The 27267-nt window shown below is 43.8% G+C and overlaps 1 protein-coding gene across 3 annotated transcripts; it reads left to right on the top strand.

Annotated features, from left to right (window-relative positions):
* Positions 1 to 47: 47 nt before the first annotated feature.
* On the top strand, positions 48 to 27267 carry MANSC1 (MANSC domain containing 1). 3 transcript variants are annotated; one of them, XM_015430179.4, is made up of 4 exons: positions 48 to 123; positions 12632 to 12954; positions 17712 to 17852; positions 25595 to 27267. In XM_015430179.4, the coding sequence occupies exons 2-4, from the start codon at positions 12732 to 12734 to the stop codon at positions 26524 to 26526; spliced, it is 1296 nt and encodes a 431-aa protein (XP_015285665.3). In that variant the 5' UTR covers positions 48 to 123; positions 12632 to 12731; the 3' UTR covers positions 26527 to 27267. The 3 variants fall into 3 exon arrangements, with proteins under 3 accessions (XP_015285665.3, XP_073862395.1, XP_045220703.2); XM_074006294.1 differs by lacking the exon at positions 48 to 123 and adding an exon at positions 146 to 524; XM_045364768.3 differs by lacking the exon at positions 48 to 123 and adding an exon at positions 6149 to 6309.

Below are 27267 nucleotides of genomic sequence, written 5' to 3'. Positions count from 1 at the left end.
CAGTTCCGGGTTAGGAGGCCCCGCCCCCGGCCCGAGGGAGGGGCGGAGAGACCCCCTCCTGCGACTTAGGGCGACGCCACCTTAAAGGGCCTGACCTCCTTGAAGCCAGAACTGCCGAAAAGGGTAAGCCCTTTCCTGTTGCGTCGCCTTGCAAACACCAACCACGCTATTAAGCGCTTCAATACCCACATGTGAGAACAACTTTACAAACAAGATATTTTTAACCCCGTTTTACAGATGGAGAAAAAGACGCTAGATAGACCCAGGATTCGAACCCACAACAGCGTGGATGCAAAGTTCATTTTTAATTCTGAAGAGCTGGGAGTTTAGCAGTGGACGATCAAACAAAAAAAATACCAGAAGGCGGTGAAGGCAGCAGCTGGAAATGAGAGAAAAATTAAGAAATAGAAAGTGCTGATTCACGTATTAGGGAGTGCACATCTTTAAAGAGAAGAACCTTTTTGGCTAGGCGCTTTCTGGGGACCTTGACAGTTATCAACAAGTCACTCTGAAACTAACAAAAGGTGAGGAGGGAGTAATCCAGAAAGGAAACTGCCACTTTTACCAGGGCAAGGAAGTAGACCTAGCAATGCAATGCCATCAAGGAGTTAGCTGGCTCTGGAGTTCTCCGAACTTTGCAACTCATTTTATATTACGTTGTTTGCGTCAAGAAATTTCAAGTAGGCCAGACGCGGTGGCTCACGCCTGTAATCCCAGCATTTTGGGAGGCCGAGGCGGGCGGATCACGAGGTCAGGAGATAGAGACCATCCTGGCTAACACGGCGAAACCCCGTCTCTACTAAAAATACCAAAAAATTTAGACGGACGTGATGGCGGGCGCCTGTAGTCCCAGCTACTCGGGAGGCTGAGGCAGGAGAATGGCATGAACTTGGAAGGCGGAGCTTGCAGTGAGCCGAGATCGCGCCACTGCACTACAGCCTGGGCTACAGAGCGAGATTCCGTCTCTTTAAAAAAAAAAAAAAATTTTTTCAAGTAAATGCCTTGAGATTTTATATGCATAAAATACAGTCTCAGAAGAAGTGTCAAGTAGACTAAATGATTTTTAAGTCCCTTCCACTCTACTATATCACAATAATTTCCCCTATTTTACCTTATTTAAGTTTCACAACAACCCTGCAGCCGGTAAGTAGGTGACTCCTCCATGGTCAGCAGGTGGTAAGTGGTGGAACTATTTAGGACTGTCTGATGCTCTTTCCTCACCATTGCAATACAATGAGAAAAATGCAAATGAATCTAAGTACGCTGGTCTCTGGGAATATGAAAATAGAACGAAAAACTGCCTGAGAGATCAGGGCAGGCTTCTAGAAGGTTGTGTCTGACTCGTCTTGAGGTTTACATAAACCACACCAGGCTGATGGGACTGGGAAGGGCCCACTAAGTAGTGAGACCATTGCCTTTTGGAGAGTCCTTGCTTCGCCTCCCAGATTTCCTCTTTGAGGGTTAGGTGAGAGAAGAGGTAAAAGGGGTGAGGAATGGAGAATAACTCATTCTGGCTCTTGTTTCCCCCTTTCCACATAAAAGTATATTTGCCTTGTGTTCCATACACCAGTCCATACTGATGTAATGGTGTTTTTTATGCTTTCTTTTGGATAAACATTTCATTCTTAAAAAGATCTTCTATCCCATCAACTGATGAATGGATAAAGTATGGTATATCCGTGTAATGGAATATTTATTCAGCCAAAATAAGGGAAGGATGAAATACTGATACATGCTACAACACAGAGTAACCTTGACAACATTATTCAATATGAAAAAGGCCTGTCACAAAATACCACATATTGTAGATTCCGTTTATATGAAATGTCCAGGAGAAGCACTACAGAGAGAGAAATATATTAGTGTTGCCTAAGGCCAAGGAGGGGTAGGTGGAAGGGAAATGTAGACTGACTATTACTGGGTATGGAGTTTCTTTCTGGGGTTGATGAAAATGTTCTAAAATTGTAATGATGAGTGCACAACTCCGAATATATTAAAAACCACCGTAGAGTACACTTTACCAGGGTAAATTGTATGGTATGCAAATTCTATATCCATAAAGCTATATTCAGAAAAAGAACATATGAAGATAAAATTCCTTTCTTCACTGGCTTAACATTTCTTGGGAACCTGAAATGTTCTAGGCACTTGCTACACGCTAAGAATAAAAAATTCAACAAGGCCCAGCCCCTGTACTTACAGTCTGGTGGCAAGAAAATTAAATGAGCATTTATATAACATAAGGAGTCTGCTGGAAGAGCTTTATAGCTAGGAAACATTTGAGATTGATGTCTTTTAGCACCTTTTAAATCCCTTCTACGTGAGCAGCAGACTATGTTGTTGTATATGTAATAACTAGCAATTGAACAACCTTTTTGAGTTTACAGGTCTACAGGTCTATATGTTAGACCTACATAAAAAGGTCTATATTATGATCTGTGTATAACGTAGATAACACTTTCCTAATTTTACAGAAAAGTTAAGTGATTTATTCTTGGTCACACAACTAGTAAGTTATAAAACCGGGACTCATGTTTTCAAAACTCATCATGTGTCTGTCCACTCCAGACTGACTCCTCTTCCCATGTCTTTATATGACCTGGTACTCCTAACCAACCAGGCTCCCAAGCCAGAAGCCTGCTTACTCTCAGCACCACATCCAACCAATTGTTGCATCCTGGAGAGCCTCTCTGTTAATTTCTCCTCTATGTCCATGCCCATTTCAGGGCCTTATCACTTCCATTTCTTGGAAGAGAGGCCTCTGGCCTCACATCCTTCAATCCATCCCTCCTGTGGCAGGTAGAGAGAATTTTCTAGAATATTAATTAGGTCTCTGGACTTGTCACTGCCCTGCAAAAAACCTTCAGAACTCCCCATGCCTTTAGGATAAAGTTTAAGATTTAACATGAAAACCTTCCTGCTCTGACCCCAGCCTCTCTCTCTGTTCTGTGTACACTGGTAACCTTCCTAACAGGCTGAATTTCCTGTGGTCATGCACTTTCCTCTTCCTGAAATATTCAGCCTTTTCCTCCTCATCTGCTAATAACTTCATTCTTCAATAATTAACTAACACCGCCTCCCAGAAATTGGGATCAGATATCCCTTCTCTGAGCCTTTTTAGTTGCCATCTTCTATTATAACATTTATTCTTTTCTTGGGGAGGGCAGGGACAGGGTCTCACTCTGGTGCCCAGGCTGGAGAGCAGTGGTGCTATCATGGCTCACTACAGCCTCTACCTCCTAGGCTCTTAGGTGATCCTCCTGCCTCAGCCTCCCAAGTAGCTGAAACTACAGGCGTGTACCACCACACCAGGCCAATTTTTATTTTTTGTAGAGATGGAGTCTTGCCATGTTGGCTCAGGCTGGCCTCAAACTCCTGGGCTTAAGTGATCCTCCTGCCTTGGCTTCCCAAAGTGCTGGGATTACAGATGTGAGCCACTACACCTGGCCTTCATCACACTTATTGTTTACACAGCCGTTGATTTACTTGACTCTTTCACCTTCTGAGCTATGAACATCTTGAAGGTAGATCCCATTGACATTATTGGTCTTTAATTTCCCCTGCAGGTGTGTAATACATGTTTTCTGATTACTTTTTAAAAAAATCTAAGCTCCACATAGATGAGACTTCTAACCCTCAGAGAAGAGTATCAAGAATCTCTTCAGGAAGTGAAGTGACAATGGATATAATTTCTAAGTTATGACTCAGGCCAGAAATTAAAGGTTTTTTATTTTATTTTTTTAAGTAATCCAGGTGCAGTGGCTCACACCTGTAATCCCAGCACCTTGGGAGGCCAAAGCAGGAGGATTGCTTGACCCCAGGAGTTTGAGACAAGCAAAGGCAATATAGTGAGACCCCATCTATACAAATAATTTAAAACACCGGGTATGGTGGGTCACACCTGTAATCCCAGCACTTTGGGAGGCCAAGGTGGGCAGATCACTTGATGTCAGGAGTTCAAGACCAGCCTGACCAACATGGTGAAACCCTGACTCTACTAAAAATATAAAAATTAGCTGGGCTTGGTGGCATGAGCCTGTAATCTCAGCTCCTCAGGAGACTGAAGCAGAAAAATTGCTTGAACCTGAGAGGCGGAGGTTGCAGTGAGTTGAGATCGTGCCACTGCACTCCAACCTGGGCAACAGAGTGAGATTCCATCTCAAAATTTAAAAAAAAAAAAAAATTAAGAACAGTAGCTGGGTGTGGTGGTGTGCATCTGTGGTCCCAGCTACTCAAGAGACTGAGGCAAAAGAATCACTTGAGCCCAGGTGGTCAAAGCTGCAGTGAGTGGTGATTGTGCCATTGCACTCCAGTGTGGGCAACAGAGCGAGACCCTGTCTCAAAAAATGAATGAATAAATAAATCAATGATATTTATAAATTAAACACATATCAATAGAAAATATTTCTTTAATCATTATTTTAATCAGTATCCTTTGTTCACTGTCATACCTGAAAAAATAACATATCACTTCAATGAAAACAGGTTCAGGCCGGCTCGGTGGCTCAAGCCTGTAATCCTAGCACTTTGGGAGGCCAAGGCGGGCAGATTGCCTGAACTCAGGAGTTTGAGACCAGCCTGGGCAACACGATGAAACCCCGTCTCTACTAAAATAGAAAAAAATTAGCCAGGTGTGGCGGCATGTGCCTGTAGTCCCAGCTATTCCGGAGTCTGAGGCAGAAGAATTACTATAACCAGGGAGGCAGAGGTTGCAGTGAGCCGAGATCGCTGTACTCCAGCCTGGGCAACAGAGCGAGACTCCGAGACTCTGTCTCTTAAAAACAAACAAAACACAAAACAAAGGAAAAAAACAGGTTCATTGTATTAAAGCACTGAATATGAAGTTTCTAATAATGGAAAGGTCTACTTAGTAACTAGCATGGATTACCCCATGTAGAGAGATTCAAAAACTGATAGCTCTACACCCTGAACCCTGAAGTGTATATCATCTGTAGAGATAAAACACCCTTGCATATCAGTCCCTTGTTGCATCAGGAAAATCACTGCAATGGGAAATTACTCTGGAGTTTCCTTTGCTTTGGTAACTCTTTCAAACCTAGCTTTAACAACATTGTAATTCAAGAGTCATCTTTTGGTTACAAGTAGAGTTAGTTCTACACAATGGACCTTTGTTCACAAGCATTCTCAGTCAACATAATCCTCCTGTAGTTATTGGTTAAGACTAGGGTGTAGCTGTTGGGTGTACAGGCCTAGACTTACTTGCAACTGCATAGCACTTCAGGTCTGCAAGCTCTTTCAAAACAGAGGTGAAGATACTGTCAAAGGTTAGACCATATGACAAACTAAGTGTCAATGGTTTAGTAATGTTGCATTTGTGTGTTTATGGAGGTGGGGATGGAGCCAGCAGTAATTTAGAAACTTCCACAACCTATGCCCTATGCAGTTGTTTTCCATTCATTCAGTCAACAAAAATATTTTAGTTAAATATTTACTGAGTGCCTATTGTGTACCAGACACTATGCTGTTAGGTATACAGTTTTAATATATGTTACAGACACCAGCATTTTCACCATTATTATCCTATCTACAAACAATAAATCCTGCAGAAAGCCAAATACCTTCGCTGAAGTGTGTGTGGAACATAATATTTAACTCAAGAATTGCCATCTTTAATTGAGGATTCCATCCTCCCGTTATGGAAAGAGGATTCTCAGAACTATGCCAATAGGATGCACCGTAAGCTCTTGAACATCAAAAAACTGCTATCAGTGGTTGCCTCTGCAGAGGGAGACTAAGAGACTGGGGTGCGGGGGTGAGGGGTAGACTTGTCACTGTGTATATTTTTGTACTGTTTGACGTTTTCCCCACGTGCAATTATTTTAGTTTGCGCGGGCTCCGGCCTCCGCCAGGCAAGGCTCACCTGCAGACCCTCGGGCCACCAGCAGGGAGGCACGCACTCCTCCTCGCAGCGCGCGCAGCCGGGGGTCAGCGGTGTGGCTGAGCTGGCGGGGAGCGCGGGGCTGGGGGGCGCTACCTCCCTGTGGAGCTCAGCGCTGGGGCCGGGAGCCCGGAGCCTCCGCGGGGAGGGACGCGCTAATGTTGCCGGGAAGCAGCTCCGGGTTGCAGGGCAGGAACGTGCCCTTCCCCCGCGGTAAACTTTCCGTCGCTGCGACGGAAGCAGGAACTTGCTAACCACAAAACCCGCCAGGCCGGTGCGGGAGCTGCGGAGCATCCCCTGCGGTCCTCGCCGAGACCCCCGCGCGGATTCGCCGGTCCGTCCCGCGAGCGCGACAGAGCTGTCCTCGCACCCGGAGGGCAGCAGGGGCCCCGGGGCCCTCTCGCCTCCAGGTAAAAGGGTCTCCCCAATACCCACCCCCGACCGGCCGCAGGCGACGTCACCACCTGCGGAGAGAGTTGGTCCTCTCCTTTCCAGGGGCCGAGGCTCCTTCACGCACACCCGAGCATCCGAAGGACCAGCTGGGGCCAATAAGGGCTGAGCAGGATCCTTGAGTCGCTGCAGTATTCCAAAGGCGACCTCTAGGCGCGCTCAAGGCACCTGCCATAAATGGCTCTGTCTCTGCGTTGACATCAGAAGGAGAGGCAGAAGAATAGCTCAGTAGGCAACACGCATTTCCTCAAAGGAAGATAAAATGTTCCCTGTTTTCTTGTAGTACTGTATTCATTATTGAAACTGCTAATTGTCTAATTCGCTGTAGTGTGTGTGTGTGTGTGTGTGTGTGTGTGTGTATACAGTTATAAGCATCTTGGTAAATTATAGTGTGCTGCAAGATGATTTCCAATGTTTGAACTAGTTATGTGCGAGTAAGTTTTAGCGACTCTTGTATGCAGGCGTTAAAACTCAGGGGCATCCTCTCTCACCCACCTGTATCCTTTTCCCCTGTCGTTCAACAAGATTCAACTCGACTTCAGGCCCTTAAAGCCTAAATAATAATGGATTAGAAAACGTCACTAACCTAATACTGCTGAGGTATTCTCTTTAATGATATAAAACTGTTAAACACTTCTCTCAATGCTGCATACTGAAAACAACTCCTGCCCCATCTCCTTACATAGTTCAGGTTTCTTTGCAAACGCTTGAAAAGAGGCTACATTAGAATCCATTCAAAATAAAGTATTGGCCTGGTTTTCTCTTGATTCTCTAGAGGCTTGCAAAATATGGCAGCGTATTAAGTACCTTGGCCAGAATTATTAACTTGGGGAGTCCATGATAAGGTATCCATGGATAGAATTCAGGATGTCTGTGAACTTGGGTGGAAAAATTTATTATTTCACTGACTTCTGAAATGGAATGTAGGCAAAAGCCACAGTTGAAAGTATTAGCAGTAGCTATGATTTGCCCCTCGTAAATATTGCTGATATTTTTGTATCACTTGTTGCACATATTTCAAAATATTATTTATACTTAATACCACGTCAAAATTATGGCAGTTATTAGATGACCACTTGTTACTTAATAGGTTAATAAAGAAGCACATATTATGTCCCACAACTTTTTATAAGTTTTAACTAAAATGAGGATAATCATAGGATCTGTAAAGATTAAATAACATGATATGTATAAAGTGCTTAGCATAGAAACTGGCATTTCAGAAGCAATAAATGTTACTATTTTACTGTATACAGAATGTTGACAAACAGCAAGAGAGGTATTAGACTTGTGTTTTATTACCATATACTGGTTTGTTTCTGGGATTTTTTTTTTTAACCATTTTTTAAAACTAAAAGTCCATAGTTCACATAATGTTCACTCTGTGTGTTTTACATTTCTATGGGTTTTGGCAGATGTTCAATAACATGTATCCTCCATTACAATAGTATACAGAATAGTTTCAATGGCCCAAATATCCCTTGCACTCCACTGATTCATCCTCCCACTCCTGTTCTCCTGGTGACCACTGACCTTCTTACTGCCGCTGTAGTTTGCCTTTTTTAGAATGTCATATAGTTAGATTCATATCTCTTCACACTGGCTTCTTTGACTTAGGAATATGCAGTTAAGATTCCTCCATGTCTTTCTGTGGCTTGATAGTTCATTTATTTTTATTACTGAATAATATTCCAATGTATGGATGTATCTCATTTTGTTTGTTCATCTGTTGACTGGCATCTTGGTTGCTTTTAGTTTTTGGCAGTTATCAATAAAGCTACTATAAATATTCTAGTGCAGATTTTTGTGTGGACATAAGTTTTCAGTTCATTTGAGTGAATACATGGGAAGACAATTGTTGAATTGTACCGTAAGGCTACATTTAGCTTGGTAAGAAACTGCCAAACTTCTCCCAAAGTGGCTGTACCATTTTGCATTCCCCAACAGCAATGAGTGAGCATTTCTTTCTTTCTTCTTTTTTTTTTTTTTTTTTTTGAGATAGGGTCTCACTCTGTTGCCCAGGCTGGAGTGCAGTGGCACAATCTCGGCTCACTGCAACCCCCATGTCCCGGGTTCAAGTGATTGTTCTGCCTCAGCCTCCCAAGTAACTGAGATTAAAGGCACCTGCCACCACACCTGGATAATTTTTGTATTTTTTTTTAGTAGAGACAGAGTTTCATCATGTTGGTCAGGCTGATTGCGAACCCCTGACCTCAAGTGATCCGCCCACCTTGGCCTCCCAAAGTGCTGGGGTTACAGGTGTGAGCCACCGCGCCCAGGCAAGAATTTCTGTTGCTCTATGCCCTTGTATTTGGTATTGTCCAATTTTTTTGATTTTAGCCATTCTCATAGGTGGGTAGTGGTATCTTGTTTGAATTTACAATCCCCTAATGACATATGATGTTAGATATCTTTTCATATGCTTATTTGTCATCTGTATCTCTTCCTTGGTAAGGTGTCTGCTCAGATCTTTTGTCCATTGAGTTTGTTTTCTTATTGCTGACTTGAGTTCTTTGTATGTTTTGGATACCAGTCCTTTATTACAGGGTTCCCCAACCCCTGGGCCACAGACCAGTACCTATTAGGAAATGGGTCACACAGCAGGAGGTGAACAGTGGGACAAAGCAAAGCTTCATCTGTATTTACGGCCACTCCCCATTGCTTGCATTACCAGCTGAGCTCCGCCCTCTGTCAGATCAGTGATGGCCTTAGATTCTCTTCAGAGCACAAACCCTATTGTGAACTGCACATGTGACGGATCTAGACTGCACACTCTTTATGAGGATCTAATCCCTGATGATCTGTCACTGTCTTCCATCACCCCCAGATGGTACCGTCTAGTTGCAGGAAGACAAGCTCAGGGCTCTCACTGATTCTACATTATGGTCAGTTGTATAATTATTTCATTATATATTATAATGTGATAATAGAAATAAAGTGCAGAATAAATACAATGCACTTGAATGATCCTGAACCATACCCCCCCACAATCCCGTCCATGGAAAAATTGTCTTCCATGAAACTGGTCCCTGGTGCCAGAAAGGCTATGGACTACTGCTTTATCAGATATGTGTTTCACAAATATTTCCTCAAAAAACAAACAAACAAACAAAAAAACTCAAATATTTCCTCCAAGTCTGTGGTTTATCTTTTCATTCTCTTTAACAGTATCTTTTGTAGAGCAGAACTTTTTAATTTTAATGAAGTCCAACATCATTTTTTTCTTTCATGGAGTGTGCTTTTGGTATTGTATTTAAAAACTCATCACTTAAGCTAAGGTTACAAGGATTTTCTTCTGTTATTTTCTAGAAATTTTATAGTTTTATATTTTACATTTAGGTCTGTGATCCATTTAGAGCTAAATTTTGCAAAAGGTGCAAAGTATGTGGCTAGATTTATTTATTTATTCATTTTTGCAAATGGGTATCCAGTTGTTCCAATACCATTTTTGGAAAAGACTGTCCTTTCTCCATTGAATCCCCTTTGCTCCTTTGTCAAAGATCAGTTGACTGTCTTTGTGAGGGTCTATTTCTGGGTTTACTATTCCATTCCATTGATCTATTTGTCTATTCTTTTTTTAATACCATACTTTTTTTTATTACTGTAGCTTTACAGTAAGTGTTGAAGTCAGGTAGTATCAGTCTTCCAACTTTGTTCTTTAGTGTTCTGGACTGTTCTAGGTCTTTTCTGCATTTCCATGTAAATTTTAAAATCAGTTGGTTGATATCCAAAAAATAACTTTGGGCTTTTGATTAAGACTGCGTTTAATGTGTAACTCAAGTTGGGAAGCACTGATATCTTAACAAAATAAAGTCTTATCCATGAACACGTAATATGTCTCTATTTATTAGCTCCTTTTTGATTTCTTTCACCAGGATTTTGTAGGGACATTCTTTCAATATAACTGGCTTCTTTTGGAATCCTACATATTTCATTTTATGCGTTTTTAAATACGTCTTGCAAAAGCTTCCTCAGACTATCAAAGGGGTTAATAAACAAAGGTTAAAGAAGTAGTAATTCTCCTCTAAGCTATCATTCAGCAAACAATTTGTATTCTGCAAATGTGGAGGTTGATAGGTGAGGATAATTTATTATATTGTCTTGCCAGTTTAACATTTATTTTTCCTAAAAGAACCAGCATCTCAATAGAGTTGGCATTATACATAGTGTGACTTTTGTATTTTTAAGGCTGTCAAAAAGAAAATCTACCCCTAAAGTTTCCTTTAACTGAGCCAGAATATTACTCCTGCTGACTGGCTAATTTCTAGAATAGATTATTAGAGTTATCTAACTCTGGTTTGGTACTTCTTAAGGAGAAGCAGCAATAGAAAAGACTGTCTCAGTTTCCTCATTATAAAATGAGGAAAATAATAGCTTTTTTTTTTTTTTTTTTTTTGAGACAGAGTTTTGCTGTTGTCACCCAGGCTGGACTGCAGTGGCGTGATCGTGGCTCACTGCAACCTCTACCTCCCTGCCTCAGCCTCCTGAGTAGCTGGGATTACAGCTACCCGCCACCACACCCAGCTAATTTTTGTAATTTTAGTAGAGATGGGGTTTCACCACCTTGGCCAGACTGGTCTCGAACTCCTGACCTCAGGTGATCCGCCCGTGCGACTCGACCTCCCAAAGTGCTGGGATTACAAGCAGGAGCCACTGCACCCGGCCAATAATAGCTTTTTTGCAAGGTTGTTGTATTAGGGTTCTCTAGAAGGACAGAACTAATGGAAGAGCTATACACACACACACACACATACACACTATATATATATGTATATGGGAGTTTATTAAGTATTAACTCACACAATCACAAGGTCCCACAACAGGCCATCTGCAGGCTGAGGAGCAAGGAATTTCAAAACTGAAGAACTTGGAATCTGATGTTTGAAGGCAGGAAGCATCCAGCTCAGGAGAAAGATACAAGCTGGGGCCGGGTGTGGTGGCTCACGCCTGTAATCCCAGGACTTTTGGAGGCTGAGGCAGGCGGATCATGGTCAGGAGAACAAGACCATCCTGGCCAACACAGTGAAACCCCGTCTGTACTAAAAATACAAAAAAATTAGCCGGGCGTGGTGGCATGCGCCTGTAGTTCCAGCTACTCGAGAGGCTGAGGCAGGAGAATCACTTGAACCGGGAGGCGGACATTGCAGTGAGCCGAGATCGCGCCCCTGCACTCCTGCCTGGCGATAGCGAGACTCCGTCTCAAAAAAAAGAAAAAAAGATATAGCCCGGGAAGCTAGGCCAGTCTCTCTTTTTCACGTTTTTCTGCCTGCTTATATTCTAGCTGCACTGGCAGTGGATTTGGTGGTGCACACCCAGATTAAGGATGGGTCTGCCTTTCCCAGCCCACTGACTCAAACGTTAATCTCCTTTGGCAACATGCTCACAGACACACCCAGGATCGATACTTTGTATTCTTCAGTCCAATCAAGTTGATACTCAGTATTAGCCATTACAGTTGATATAAAGATTAAAGATGGTAATAAATTAATTAAAGAGTAATAATTCAAAAGAGTAGTAAATTCCTTAGTATAATGTCTACCACTTAGTATACTGTCACCTATTTTTGTTTTTTAAGTTTTTTTTGAGACACGGTCTCACTTTGTCACCCGGGCTGGAGTGCAGTGGTGTAATCACGGCTCACTGCAGCCTCAATGTCCTGGGCTCCAGCGATCCTCCCACCTCACCCTCCCAAGTTGCTGGAACCACAGGCATGCGCCACCATACCCAGCTAACTTTTTGTATTTTTAGTAGAGAAGGGGTTTCACCATGTTGCCCAGGCTGGTTTCGAACTCCTGACCTTGTGATCTGCCCGCCTCAGCCTCCCAAAGTGCTGGGATTACAGGCATGAACTATTACCATGCCTAGCCCCTAGTAGATGATTTTAAAATGCTGATTGTTATTACTGAGAAAGGAAATATGCTTAAACCTATTACTACTGCTTCATCAACGACTAGAAATGTGTGCCCTCTCTGCTCTGAGTTAGAAGAGGGAAGGATTGTAGAATTCTGAGGCAGGCCTACTGTCTATACCTGTTCCTTCATAAGCATTGTCAGCTTTTAAGCATTGATGAGGTAGTATGTTTGTTTATGCATATTAGTTTTTTGCCAAATGTTTAATGAAAAGTTGTCTTAAATTTACTAAAAGTGAAACAAAAAGTACTTGTTTCTTTTCTTCTCTAAATTGTATGTGGATCCTTTTCATTGACTTTAAGGAAATGAAATATTTCTTCCCTTGTTTGTTAAAGAAACAAAACTCATTGATGATTTTCCATTTTTGTTCTAGAGAGAAATTTCGTCATCTGTGCAACTTTCTTAAAGCAAACTAAGACCAGAGGGAGGATTATCCTTGACCTTTGAAGACCAAAACTAAACTGAAATTTAAAATGTTCTTCGGGGGAAAAGGGAGCTTGACCTACACTTTGGTAATAATTTGCTTCCTGACACTAAGGCTGGCTGCTAGTCAGAATTGCCTCAACAAGAGTCTAGAAGATGTTGTCATTGACATCCAGTCATCTCTTTCTAAGGGAATCAGAGGCAATGAGCCCATATATACTTCAACTCAAGAAGACTGCATTAATTCTTGCTGTTCAACAAAAATCATATCAGGTAAAAAGTGGTTTCTTGGCAATCCTTTGTTCCATATGTTTTGTGGCTTCAGTAGCTGGGGGATGTGGCTGAATAACTTATGCCAGTGATTCTCAACAGGGTATGAATGTCAGTGACAAAAACACTGGAGAATTTTCTACAAGTGTGCCCTCCCATCCCCTAAGCTGAGTCCAAGTTATTGATGAATGTATGTATATATCCGTCAGGTGACTGGGTACACAAGAGATTGAGAATCACTGGTGTTATATCCCAACCGGTATCTCGAATATTGAAAACAAAAATCCTATTGAAATGGTTAGCTGCCGTCAGCATGGAGTATTGGAATACAGTGTGATATTACAAAGAAAATGTTAACAGAGAAAAGGAGTTGAGAGAAAAAATAGAATTCTTATCTCATGGGAAAATCAGCATTTGATCTTTAAGTTGGAAGCATAAAACCTCCACTTTGTCTCTTTCCTTGGAGCTGATGGCATAGGATAAGTCAAAAAAAAACAACCACTGACTACTAGGTAACTGCAGCTTCTAGAACTCTAATGGAATGGGGAATCATTTAGTCTGACCCCTTTTCATGACACCGGAGGAAACTGAGACCCATAGGTTTGAACCAGGCCTTTGCACATTTTAGGATTTAAATCTTGAAACTGAAAAGAGAAGTATACTGTGTATCTTAGTAAAACAGTGGTCTTTTTTCAATTTTACTTATGACTCTGTCCGAGTTCTCTAAATGAAAAAAAACTAAATTTATTGAGTACTTAATACTTTACTAGTTGCTAGAGAGAAAACACTGAATAAGATGGACAAAGCTTTGCTATCAAGGAGCCTAGAAAAGCTAGTGAATGGCTGGACATGGTGACTCATTCCTGTAATCCCAGAACTTTGAGAGGCCAAGGCAGGAGGATTGCTTGAGACCAGCCTGGGCAACATAGCAAGACCCTGTTCTCTGTAAAAAGTAAAAAATTAGCCAGGCATAGTGGTGCATGCATGTAGTCCCAGCTACTGGGAGGCTGAGGTAGGAGGATCATTTGAGCCCAGGGGGTTGAGGCTACAGTGAACTTTTTTGTTTGTTTGTTTGTTTGTGATGAAGTCTCACTCTGTTGCTCAGGCTAGAGTGCAGTGGCGCAATCTCGGCTCACTGCAATCTCCGCCTCCCAGGTTCCAGTGATTCTACTGCGTCAGCCTCCCCAGTAGCTGAGATTACAGGTGTTCACCACCACACCCAGCTAATTTTTACTATTTTCAGTAGACACGTGGTTTCACTATGTTGGTCAGGCTGGTCTTGAACTCCTGACCTCAAATGATCCTCCCACCTTGGCCTCCCAAAATGTTGGGATTACATGTGTGAGCCACCGCACCCAGCCTGCAGTGAGCTTTGATCGAACCACTGCCCTCCAGCCTGGGTGACAGAGCAAGGCCTTGTCTCAAAAGATGCATATTTGATCTTTGTCTCCAGTTCCTGGCACAGAACTCCTAAAGACCTTGGAATTTCCCAAGTGATGGGAGCATGTCTTTGGTTATTCATAACCAACCCCTTTCAGCTATACTTGAGTTTGGGCTAGTGAGGCTTCACCTCGGTGGAGGAGCCAGAGATTGAGTTCAGTCACAGTGGCCCATGACTTAATCAATCATGCTTGTGTAATGAAACCATCATAAAAACCCCTAGATGATGGGGGATCATCCAATTGGTGAACACATCCCAGTGTCAAGAGGATTATGCACCCCAATTCCCCAGGAACAAAGTCTCCTGTACTTGGGACTCTAGGAGCCTCTTTTGGCTGTTCATTTGTATCCTTTATTATAAAACATAATAGTAAATACAGCATTTTCCTTAGTTCTTTTTTTTTTTTTTTTTGAGACGGAGTCTCCCTCCGTCACCCAGGCTGGAGTACAGTGGCACGATCTCCGCTCCCTGCAAGCTCTGCCTCCCAGGTTCACGCCATTCTCCTGCCTCAGCCTCCCGAGTAGCTGGGACTACAGGTGCCCAAAGCCAGGCCCGGCTACTTTTTTGTATTTTTGGTAGAGACGGGGTTTCACCGCATTAGCCAGGATGGTCTCGATCTCCTGACCTTGTGATCCACCCGCCTCAGCCTCCCAAAGTGCTGGGATTACAGGCGTGAGCCACCGCGCCCGGCCCCATTTTCCTTAGTTCTATTAGTTGTTCTTACAAATTATCAAATCTGAGGGGGTAGGATCAGGGAATCCCTGAATTAGTAGTAGCCAAGTCAGACAGAAGTGTGGGTGACCTGGAGACCTGATACTTGCTACTGGCTTCTGAAGTGAGGGCAGTCTTGTGATGCTGAGCCCGTCATCTATGGAGTCTGATGCCAGCTCTGGATAGTTGGTGTCAGAATTGAACTGAATAGTAGGACAGGTGGTTATTGCTGCAAAATGGTGTGGAGAAGACACCGTATACTTGCTGTCAGGAGGAAAAATCCCTTCGATGGTCTCATTGAGCAGTGCGTTTTGGAACACTTTGTGCAAGTAATTTACGGAAATGACAGAGGTTTAATTTACATTTCGAGTTTTTCTTTAAATGTTGACATCGACATGTATGTGAAATAGAAAGATCACCTGCAAGCAGGACTGAATACTGTAAGTGTGGGTATTTACAGGCATCGGCAAAGCCCTGCATTTCTCCTCAATTCTAAGAAATGAGGGTTTGCTGTTTTATTCTATAAGCCGAAGTCCTATTACTGCTTTGCTACAAGCAGAGGTACTTGGGACCTCAGTTAATGGATCTCAAACATTTTCCTCACTTACTGAGAAATGGTTTCACCACTGAGGGTTCAAAAGGCACTATGATATCTTGATGATACTCTAGAAAAATATACATAACACGATGGCCACAATATCTTGCATACAATTTTGAGGCTTATGGACCCTCCCCTTTACCTAAGTGCTAAAAAGAAAGGTATTTCTGGTATCACATTGTTGAGAAAGAAAAGGCAGGAGTACTCCTGTTATTTTCCGAGTAATGGGGATATGACTTGATAAAATTCCTGCAGAGGCTAACTAAATCTTCCTTTCCATCTGGGGAGCTGGAGTCGATCTCTCACCATTACCTGACTAGCACCAGTGGTGGTGATGGTCGACAGAGCGTGTGTTTTTAACAGTTAGCCTATGTGCCTCTTAACCTTTAACCTGACCAGGGATATGCTGACCTCCCAAAGGTGTGAGACTGTACCAAATGGAGGACAAAATCTAATCTAGGCCATGATAAATCGAGAGTTTCATTTCTGTTGGACACAAAAGGAACAGAAAAAGAAGCCAGCAGCTAGGTGCAGTAGCTCATGCCTGTAATCCCAGTACTTTGGGAGGTTGAGGGGGAGGGACTCAGCCTAGGCAACGTAGTGAGACCCTGCCGCTACAAAAAACAAAAAATTAGCCAGGCATAGTGGTGCACGCTTGTAGTCCCAGCTACGGGGGAGGCTGAGGTGGGAGGATTGTTTGAGCCCAGGAGGCCAAGGCTGAAGTGTTCCGTGATTGTTCCACTGCACTGCAGCTTGGATGACAGAGCAAGACCCTGACTCAGAAAAGAAAAGAGACCAGAAATTATAGTTAAGAGTGAAAAGTGAGGAAGGAAGGAGCATAGAAAAGCAAACATGATAAGGAGAGAGGGGAAATTGGAAGAAAAACACAAAGAATGGTACAGATAAAAATTAAAGGATAGATTGTATTCCTTATACTACTCAGATCCTGTGTGGAAGGAGCCATGATAGCGATAATAATTTACTGACTCCACTCATGACTTTATTAGGCATCTGAGATGCTTTCAGAATCCAAGAGATGGCCAGGTGCGGTGGCTTACACCTGTAATCCCAGCACTTTGGGAGGCCAACAAGGGCAAACAGCTTGAGCCCAGGAGTTCAAGACTAGCCTGCGCAACATAGAGAGACTCCATCTCTACAAAAAATACAAAAAAATCCGGGTGTAGTGGCTTGCATCTGTGGTCCCAGTTACTCGGGAGGCTGAGGTGGGAGGATCTCTTGAACCTGGGAGGTGGAGGTTGCAGTGAGCTGAGATCATGCCACTGCACTTGCACTTCAGCCTGAGTGACAGAGCAAGACGTTATCTCAAAATAAAAATACAAATAAAAATAAATCCCAGTTTTGTAAGCAACACGTAAAGCATTGTGGGCAGGGGCCAGCGGAGCACATGCCTCCTTCTCTCCATCAGGCCTGCTCAGGGTGTGACCTTGGCCACATGAGTGTCAGATGTTTGGTGCTAGAATGCTGGCCCTGGCATCCGCAGTGAACACCAGTGTGTGGTTGTCTTCTATCTTCATAGCTCATCAGTAGTCAGGGCTTGATGATGGCAGAGTGGTCAAGCTTGTGGGAGCACTCTTCCCAGGATATTTGGGCTACCTCTGGAGCCACAGTGTCTTGGGCTGCTGGAGGTGAGTGACATGCAGGGGTGTGTGTGTGTGTGTGTGTGTGTGTGTGTGGTTGTGGACACCTTTCAACCCTGCCTTCTTGGCCTTTAAAGACTTTGCTTTGACTTGGACTTTAGGAGGGACAGGAGCTTCCTTCTTCGCCTTCGGTGCCATCTTATGGAAAAAAAAAGCTAAACCCAATGTCTTTTAAAATTGCCTTAAGCGACTAAACTAAGGAAAAGGAAATGATTCAGCGGTCAGCAAACAAGTGAACAAAATGAACAAAGGTGTTTGTGTTGGACTCCATAATAAGTGAAGCTTTTCCTGCTTGCCCTACTCTTTAGAAAATCTCATTTCGAAATCATGCTTATGAAACCTTTCATTGCAGGGGACAAAGCATGTAACTTGATGATCTTCGACACTCGAAAAATAGCCAGACGACCCAACTGCTACCTATTTTTCTGTCCCAATGAGGAAGCCTGTCCACTGAAACCAGCAAAAGGACTTAGGAGTTACAGGATAATTAGAGGTAATAAAAGCATTATACTTTTTCTTTTGTGATTGGAATAACAAGACTGTGGTTTATGGAAAGATTTTCTACAAGAGTCTAAATAAAACTACCAGAAAGGGTCACAAATACTGAGACATAACAGAAAATCTCATGATTGGAAATTCAATTTATTAAACCAAAATTTGATTTCCAATGAAAGGCATGGTAGTATTTGTTCTGGTTTGTTTCTGTTTTTACCTTTATGAGATAAAAGGCATACAAACCTTTTATGAAACATTTCTGAAGCACGTCTTTAGAACAAGGTCTGCAACACTGGAATAAGTATACAGGTCTCCAGGGTGACTGTTTTGAAAGGGTGAAGACTCGTGTTAATATAGAAAGTTCTAGTATATTTGTTATTAAGTTCCCATTATAATCACATTATCTGAAATCAAACTTGTTTATGGCCATATCACCCTGAAGGCACCCAATCTCATCTGAAATCAAACTCACTGGATTTTATTGTCTAGACCTGAAAGGAAATTCATTCAAGAGATATTTATTAAACATTTACCACGTGCCAGATTCTGTGCAAAGCACTAGAAGTACAGTCTCCACGTTCATGGAACTTACATATTAATTCAGAATGGAAAATGAATAGCAAAAAAATTAATATAATTACTGGGATATGTTTTGCTGAGACTTTGGCTTGTTAATTTTTCAAGTTGAAATAGTTTCAATATCAATTTTTCTTTTTTTTTTGAGATTATCCATATAAAAAAGGTGAAAACAAATATAATGTTGCTTAAGTAATTCTGTGGACCCTTCATAGACAATATTTGCATAAAATCAGAATTACAGAATTTAGTGGGGTTTTTTGTTGCTGTTTGTTTTGTTTTCTTTTCTGAGACGAAGTCTCGCTCTGTGGCCCAGGCTGGAGTGCAGTGGCGCCATCTCGGCTCACCGCAAACTCTGCCTCCCGGGTTCACACCATTCTCCTGCCTCTGCCTCTCGAGTAGCTGGGACTACAGGCACCTGCCACCACACCCGGCTAATTTTGTTTTTGTATTTTTAGTAGAGACAGGGTTTCACCGTGTTAGCCAGGATGGTCTTGATCTCCTGATCTTGTGATCCACCCGCCTTGGCCTCTCAGAGTGCTGGGATTACAAGCGTGAGCGTTATTGTTGTTTTTTGAGACAGAGTCTCACTCTGTCGCCCACGCTGGAGTGCAGTGGCGCGATCTCAGCTCACTGCAACCACCTCCTCCCATGTTCAAGCAATTCTCATGCCTCAGCCTCCCAAGTAGCTGGGGTTACAGACACCCACTACCATGCCCAGCTATTTTTTTTTTTTTTTTTTTTTGTATTTTTAGTGGAGACGGGGTTTCACCATGTTGGCCAGGCTGGTCTCAACTCCTGACCTCAGGTAATCCACGCTCCTGGGCCTCCCAAAGTGGTGGGATTAAAGGCATGAGCCACTGCACCCGACCTCAATTTTTCTTTTATTTAAGTTTTAGAAAGTTATCATCATAGTCTTGATTTTTAACATTCTACTCGTTCATTTATTCAACAAATAACAAATATTTAGCATCTTCTATGTGCCAAGTACTTTCTATGCCCTAAGGAAACAACACTTAACATGAAAAACAAGGTTCTGGCCAAGTGTGGTAGCTCATGCCTGTAATTCCAACACTCTGGGAAGCGGGAGGATCACTTAAGCCCAGGAGTTCGAGACCAGCCTGGGCAACATGGTGAGACCTCATCTCCACAAAAACTTTAAAAAATTAGCCAGGAATGGTGGTGTGATCTTATAGTCCCAGCTACTTAGGAGGCCAAGGTAGGAGAATTCCTTGAGCCCAGGAGGTCAAAGCTGCAGTGAGCCGTGTTCGTGCCACTACAGTCTAGCCTGGGTGACAGAGTGAGACTCTGTCTCTAAAAAAAAAATAGGAAAACAAGATTCTCCCTTCTGGAACTTATGTTTTAGGGGAGAGAGACAATAACCATAATAAATAATCGGCTGGGCGCGGTGGCTCACGCCTGTAATCCCCGCACTTTGGGAAGCCAAGGCGGGCAGATCACAAGGTCAAGAGATCAAGACCATCCTGGCTAACACGGTGAAACCCCGTCTCTACTAAAAATTCAAAAAATAGCCCGGCTTGGTGGCGGGCGCCTGTAGTCCCAGCTACTCGGGAGGCTGAGGCAGGAGAATGGCGTGAACCTGGGAGGCAGAGCTTGCAGTGAGCTGAGATGGCGCCACTGCACTCCAGCCTGGGCGACAGAGCGAGACTCCGTCTCAAAATAATAATAATAACAATAAATAAAAAATCAAGAAAAATATAGTCACAAGTGCTATGCAGAGAATTGAGACAGGACAGTAGAATAGTCAATCAGTAAGTAAAGATGTAACCCCTAAACTGAGATCTGAACAGCGAGGAGCCAGATGTGAGGAGATCAGGGGAAGACCTTCCAGGTCTAAGGTCCTCAGGCAGAATGGTTTGGAGTGTTTGAAAAACCAACACTCCAATCCCAGCTGGTTGACTCATTGTGAAATATGTAGAGAGTGATATGCAAAACGGCAGGGAGGGCCAGATCACATAACATCTTGTAAGTCATAGGAGGGAGTTTTTTTGTTTGTTGTTGTGGTTTTTGCGACAGAGTCTCACTCTGTTGCCCAGGGTGGAGAGCAGTGGTGCAATCTCAGCTCACTGCAACCTCCACCTTAGGAGGGATGTATGCCACCACTCCTGGCTAATTTTTGTATTTAGTAGAGACAGGGTATCACCACATTGGCCAGTCTGGTCTTGTACTCCTGACATCAGGTAATCCCCCCACCTCAGCCTCTCAAAGTGCTGGGATTATAGGCATGAGCCTCTATGCCTGGCTGGGAGTTTTTAGGTGTGTGGTGGGAAGCTGTTGGGAGTTTTATTTTTATTTTTTTGAGATGGAGTCTCACTCTTTCGCCCAGGCCGGAGTTCAGTGGTACAATGTCGGTTCAATACCACCTCTGCCTCCCAGGTTCAAGTGATTCTCCTGCCTCAGCCTCCCAAGTAGCTGGGATTACAGGCAAGCATCACCACGCCTGACTTTTTTTTTTGTATTTTTAGTAGAGATGGTCTCACCGTGTTGGCCAGGCTGGTCTCAAACTCCTGACCTCCTGACTCACATCTGTAATCCCAGCACTTTGAGAGGCTGAGGCGGGCAGATCACAAGGTCAGGAATTCGAGACCAGCCTGGCCAACACGGTGAGACTCCGTCTCTAATAAAAATACAAAAATTAGCCGGGTATGCTGGCATGTGCCTATAATCCCAGCTACTCGGGAGGCTGAGGCAGGAGAATTGCTTGAACCCAGGGGGCAGAGGTTGCAGTGTGCCGAGATTGTACCACTGCACTCCAGCCTGGGCAACAGAGCAAGACTCCATCTCGGGGAAAAAAGAAAAAAAAAAAAAAAAGGTGATTTCTCAAAGCTCACCATAGATGCCCTCTTGGGAATGGACAGTGACGCAGCAGCAAAGTGGAAATGGAAAGACTGGTTAGGAGGCGCAGGTGAGATCTGGGTGAAGAAACAGGGAGTGGCGGGCGAGATGGAGAGATGGACATATGGGCTGTTCCGAAGTAGAGCTAACAGGACCTGCTGGTGGTGTGGGTCTGGGGGACCAGAACAAAAGAACCGTCAAGGCCAAGTCCTAGTTTTTGCCTTGAGCATCCAGATGAATGGTGACCCCATTTGCTGCATTGGGGGAAACTTGAGTGGTTTTAGGGTGGTGGAATGGGATCTAGGTGGAGTGGAATCTAGGGTTCTCTCTTGACTGCCTTAAGTATGAGGTGCTTTGGGGAATGATACCGCCCAGGGTGCGTGCGTGTTGACGCTGCTTTGCCCCCTAGCTGAGGCTGTGTCTGAGTTTTGTTCATGTGCCAGGGAAACCTCATGTGTCAAACATCCTCTCAAACAGGAACACGAAGCAGAGTATTGTGTAAATAAATTGTTGTTAGGATATGATGATAGAAATTACAGCTGAATTTGTTTTCTAATACTTCTGGAGTGTTGTTGCTTTTGTAATGCACATATAAAAGAGCATGTATGGGATGAAGATCCTTGCCAATGGAAATGGGAAAAAAGGGAACTTGGCATGTGCATAAATCTTCTTAGGGCGAGTGTGAAGGTTAACGAAGTGAAATTAGAATTAAACGTTCTTGTGGTAGCCACCAGGGGGCGTTGCCAGCCCCTGAGCAGGTTGATGGACACCTAGGGGCAATGTGGCACCAACCCCGGACGTAGTATTCAAAGGACTGTTTATATCTACAGGATGTGTGCAAGTTGTGTTTGTAATTCTGTTTATGAATCTGTCCATGTTGATGAATTCATATTACCCCATTAAAAATGAATTATCTGCCTCCTGCCTGGAGTGAAATTAAATATAGATTATCTGTTTGGTGGTTTGTTTCCGAAGAACTCTATTTCTTTTTCTTTTCTTTTCTCTTTTTTTTTTTTTTTTTTTTTTGAGGCAGTGTCTCACTCTGTTGCCCAGGCTGCAGTGCAGTGGCGTGATCATGGCTCACTGCAGCCTCCACCTCCTGAGCTCAAGCAGTCCTCTCCATTCAGCCTCCCAAGTAGTTGGGACTACAGATAATGCACCACCATGCCAGGCTAATTTTTTAAAAATTTTTGTAGCAATAGGGGTCTCAGTATGTTGCCCAGGCTGGTCTCAAACTCCTGACCTCAAGCAATCATCCCGCCTCAGCCTCTCAAAGTGCTGGGATTACAGGCATGAGCCACCGTGCCCAGCCTCTATTTCCTATATCCCATTGACTAATATTTACAGACCAAGAGTTTGAAAGATGACAGTGGATTCTGTTCATTCTCTAAAGCCATTGCAGTTTGGTATTTAATCTTTTATTGTTGTTGTTGGCAGCTTCATGACATGTCATTTTTACCAAGGACTGGAAGAATAGGATAATTCAGACATAGAATAAGTTGGGAGTCTGTTTGCTCAGCTGGGGTCCAAGTAATAGTCAGTCTCTCATTTTTCAACTCAGTGAAGTCGTTTGAAAATAAAACTCCAAAGAGGAGTTAAGTTAAGGGTGCAGAGCTGCTGTGCGGCTCCCTTTGTGGCTCATCTCTGCGTGACTGAGAGGAAGCGCCATGCCCCAATGGCAAACATGAGTGGGTGAGGCGAATGGAGCAGGTGTGGAGGATCCCTGTGTGGTTCTAGGACCTCTGCCAACAGAGGAATCTTATCAAGAAGTGGGACTGGCCCTAGCTGTGCTTTATTTATGAGCTTGCATGCTTGAGAAGGAAAACAGCTGTTTTGGCCATTCTTGTCAATGGCCATATTTAAGTTCTGATTTCACACACATCACAGAGTGTTTACTTAAACCGTCTTTTTCTTTTTTAACTTTAAAATGAATTATAGGCCAAGCATGATGGCTCACACCTGTAATTCCAGGACTTTGGGAGGCCGAGGTGGGTGGATTGCTTGATTCTAGGAGTTCAAGACCAGCCTGGGCAACGTGTCAAAACTCTGTCTCTACAAAAAATACAAAAAATTAGCTGGGCATGATGGCATGGCACTGTGGTCCCAGCTGCTCAAGAGGCTGAGGTGGGAGGATCACTTGAACCCAGGAGGTTGAGGCTGCAGTGAGCTGTGTTTGTGCCACTGTACTCCAGTCTGGGTGACAGAGCAAGACCCTGTCTCAAATATATATATATATATATATATTTTTTCAAATATACTTCATTTGACCCAAATTCTATTTTACGGTAGAATACTATATCCTAGAGCAGATGTCCACCAACTTTTTCTGCCAAGGACCAAATAGTATTTTAGACTTTTCACACGAGGACTTTAGGTTTTGAAAGACAGAAATTTAAATTTCGTATACTTTTCCTGTGTCACACAATATTCTTTTGATTACTTTTCAGCCATTAAAAGAAATGTATAAACTGGCCAGGCATGGTGGCTCACCCCTGTAATCCCAGCACTTTGGGAGACTGAAGCGGATGGATCACCTGAGGTCAGGAGTTCGAGACCAGCCTGGCCAACATGGTGAAACCCCATCGCTACTGAAAATACAACCCAGGTGCGGTGGCACGCGCCTGTAATCCCAGCTACTCAGGAGGCTGAGGCAGGAGAACCGCTTGAATCTGTGAGGCAGAGGTTGCAGTGAGTCGAGATCATACCACTGCACTCCAGCCTGGGTGACAGAGCGAGACTCTGTCTCTAAACAAATAAAAATTTTTAAAAAATGTAAAAACCATTCTTAGCTTGGAAGTCATACAACGACAGATGGCAGGCCAGATTTGTCCATCAGGCCGTAGTTTGCTGAGCCCTGTTCTAGATGGATGAATAAGTGACAGTGCAAAGAACCTCTCAGAGGGGTAAGGCTTAGAGAGTAGTCACGAGATGGCATGAATCCGAAGCTGCCTCTGGATCCATTTGTAGGAAAGAGGAGACTGAGGACCAGTTTGGAAACTGGCATGGAGGTGAGTTGAGGAAGGAAAAGGACAAGAGAGCAGGAGTGAGTGGACTGAGAGATGCCAGGACATTCCTCTGCTTCTTTCCTTGTGTTTTCTGCAGTTCTAGTCTACGTGAGATGGTTAGCCTAGCAGCAGCGATACATGGCAGTTCACCTGGTCATTGCCTGCCCTTGATTGCTTGAACAGCCCTTTCCACTTTGAGCTGTGATCAGTGGGGTGTGTGATCAGGGGCACAATTCTGAGCTTCCTGGAGCAGGAGCAGGATCTGGGGCTGGTTTCTCCCCAGCAGGCATTGGGACTGTATGGATTTCTGCTCTCTGTGTCTGTAGTGTGGTCATCATGATTTCAAATATTGGTCCCATCGTCCTCATGACCTACGACATTGGCTCCAAAATTCGAATCTTTGAGAGTCCAAGTGAAATCTCCCAGATAGCCTCGGTCCTCGGAGCACAGTGCTGGAACCATACGTCTCTGGTTTTTGTTGTCATTGTCCTGCTGCTGCTGTGGCCTCAGTGCTCAGAGGGGAGACCAGACCCTGCCTGGCCCCTCCTCTTCCTCCCTGTCAGAGACACATAACAGGGATTCTGCTCCCTCTCTCCTGCTCTATCGCCTCTTTTCCCACGGCTTCCACTTACCTTTCTTGCCTGCCCCATGCCCCCACTGAAATCCCCCCTGATGATTACTTGCTTCCCAATTGTCATCTCAGTCTTAGTTGGTATGTCCTGCAGAAACCCACACCTTCCCCCACATTCTCCCTGCCAGCCCTTCCTGCTCAGGTCACCCTCCGGCCCACTTTTTTCCCTGGCCTTGACCCCTTAGGAAGATGGAGAACCCTCTCCATCTTCCTAAGCCTCTTGCTTCCCTGCTGAGCCCCTCCGGCTTCTCCGCTGTGCAACTCCCACCTTTTCCTTAATTTGCCTGGTCCTCCTCCACACATTTCTCTTATCTTCTGTCCTTTCATGCTAGAAATAAACCATAGCATCTGGTGGAGAGGCGGCGTTATCAGATTCTCATTTAGCAATTTGTGTTTTTCCATTTTGCACACATTTCGATGAAATGTCAAGTATCAACGGTTTGGAGATTTGTTTAAGAGATAGGATCTCCCTGTGTTGTCCAGGCTGGTCTTGAACTCCTGGCCTCAATCCATCCTCCTCCCTTAGCCTCCCAAAGTGCTGGGATTATAGGTGTGAGCCACCATGCCCAACCGGTTTGGGGATCTTTTGAACAAGCTGATATGTTTATATTTTTTAACTTACCTTAGCATGGAGTTATATAAGCCCTCCTTTTATTTTCCACATATTTTCAGATTTTCCATCTTTGACCAGAAATTTGCCAAGCCAAGAGTTACCCCAGGAGGACTCTCTCTTACCTGGCCAGTTTTCACAAGCAGTCACTCCTCTAGCCCGTCATCACATAGTTTATTCAAAGCCCACCGATATCTCATGGAGAGAGACACTTTCTCAGAAGTTTGGATCCTCAGATCACTTGGAGAAACTATTTAATATGGACAAAGCAAGTGCCCAGCTCCTTGTTTATAAAGAAAAAGGCCATTCTCAGAGTTCACAGATTTCCTCTGATCAAGAAATAGCTCATCTGCTGCCTGAAAATGTGAGTGTGTTCCCAGCTACAGTGGCAGTTGCCTCTCCACATACCACCTCGGCTACTCCAAAGCCCGCCATCCGTCTACCCACCAATGCTTCAGTGACACCTTCTGGGACTTCCCAGCCACAGCTGGCCACCACATCTCCGCCTGTAACCACTGTCACTTCTCAGCCTCCCACGACCCTCATTTCTACAGGTTTTACACGGGCTGTGGCTACACTCCAAGCAATGGCTACAACAGCAGTTCTGACTACCACCTTTCAGGCACCTACGGACTTGAAAGGCAGCCTAGAAACGATACCGTTTACAGAAATCTCCAACCTCACTTTGAGCACAGGGAATGTGTATAACCCTACTGCACTTTCTATGTCAAATGTGAAGTCTTCCGCCACGAATAAAACTGCTTCCTGGGAAGGTAGGGAGGCCAGTCCAGGTCGTTCCTCCCAGGGCAACGTTCCAGAAAATCAGTATGGCCTTCCATTTGAAAAGTGGCTTCTTATCGGATCCCTGCTCTTTGGTGTCCTGTTCCTGGTGATAGGCCTCGTCCTCCTGGGCAGAATCCTCTCGGAATCACTCCGCAGGAAACGTTACTCAAGACTGGATTATTTGATCAATGGGATCTATGTGGACATCTAAGGATGGAACTCAGTGTCTCTTCATTCATTTAGTAACCAGAAGCCCAAATGCAGTGAGTTTCTGCTGACTTGCTGGTCTTAGCAGGAGGTTGTATTTTGAAGACAGGAAAATGCCCCCTTCTGCTTTCCTTTTTCATTTTTTTGTTTTTGTTTTTGTTTTTTTTTCTGAGATAGAGTCTTGCCCTGTTGCCCAGGCTGGAGTGCAATGACACGATCTTGGCTCACTGCAGCCTCCATCTCCTGGGTTCAAGCGATTCTCCTGCCTCAGCCTCCTAAGTAGCTGGGATTACAGGCATGTGCCACCATGCCCGGCTACTTTTTGTATTTCTAGTAGAGATGGGGTTTCACCATGTTGGTCAGGCTGATCTCAAACTCCTGACCTAGTGATCCGCCCACGTTGGCCTCCCAAAGTGCTGGAATTACAGGCATGAGTCACCACACCCAGCCCCCTTCTGCTTTATGTTTGGTTTTTGAGGAGGAGTGAAGTGGGAACCAAATCAGGTAATTTGGGGGTAATCTGTCTTTAAAATATTCGCTGAAAACAAAGCTCTACCTAAAAATTTGATTGGCTTTTATGCAAAGAAACAGTTTAGGACAGCTAGGTTCCAATTAATTCACATTCTTGGTTCCAGATAAAATCAACTGTTTATATCAATTTCTAATGGATTTGCTTTTCTCTTTATATGAATTCCAATAAAACTTATTCCAGAGGTAGTTCCTTCCAATTAAATATTTGAATAAA

This window comes from Macaca fascicularis, chromosome 11 (assembly GCF_037993035.2).
Source record: "Macaca fascicularis isolate 582-1 chromosome 11, T2T-MFA8v1.1".
NCBI classification, from domain to species: Eukaryota; Metazoa; Chordata; class Mammalia; order Primates; family Cercopithecidae; genus Macaca; species Macaca fascicularis.
Note: the sequence above shows the minus strand (reverse complement) of the source record. Positions and strands in the feature narration are given on the sequence as shown.

What these genes read in the sequence shown, in the direction of transcription:
- MANSC1 (XM_015430179.4), top strand. Translation starts at nt 12,732, where the DNA reads ATGTTCTTCGGGGGAAAAGGGAGCTTGACCTACACTTTGGTAATAATT. An exon ending in TTCAACAAAAATCATATCAG is followed by an intron (nt 12,955 to 17,711) that starts GTAAAAAGTGGT and finishes CTTTCATTGCAG; the next exon opens with GGGACAAAGCATGTAACTTG. An exon ending in GAGTTACAGGATAATTAGAG is followed by an intron (nt 17,853 to 25,594) that starts GTAATAAAAGCA and finishes ACATATTTTCAG; the next exon opens with ATTTTCCATCTTTGACCAGA.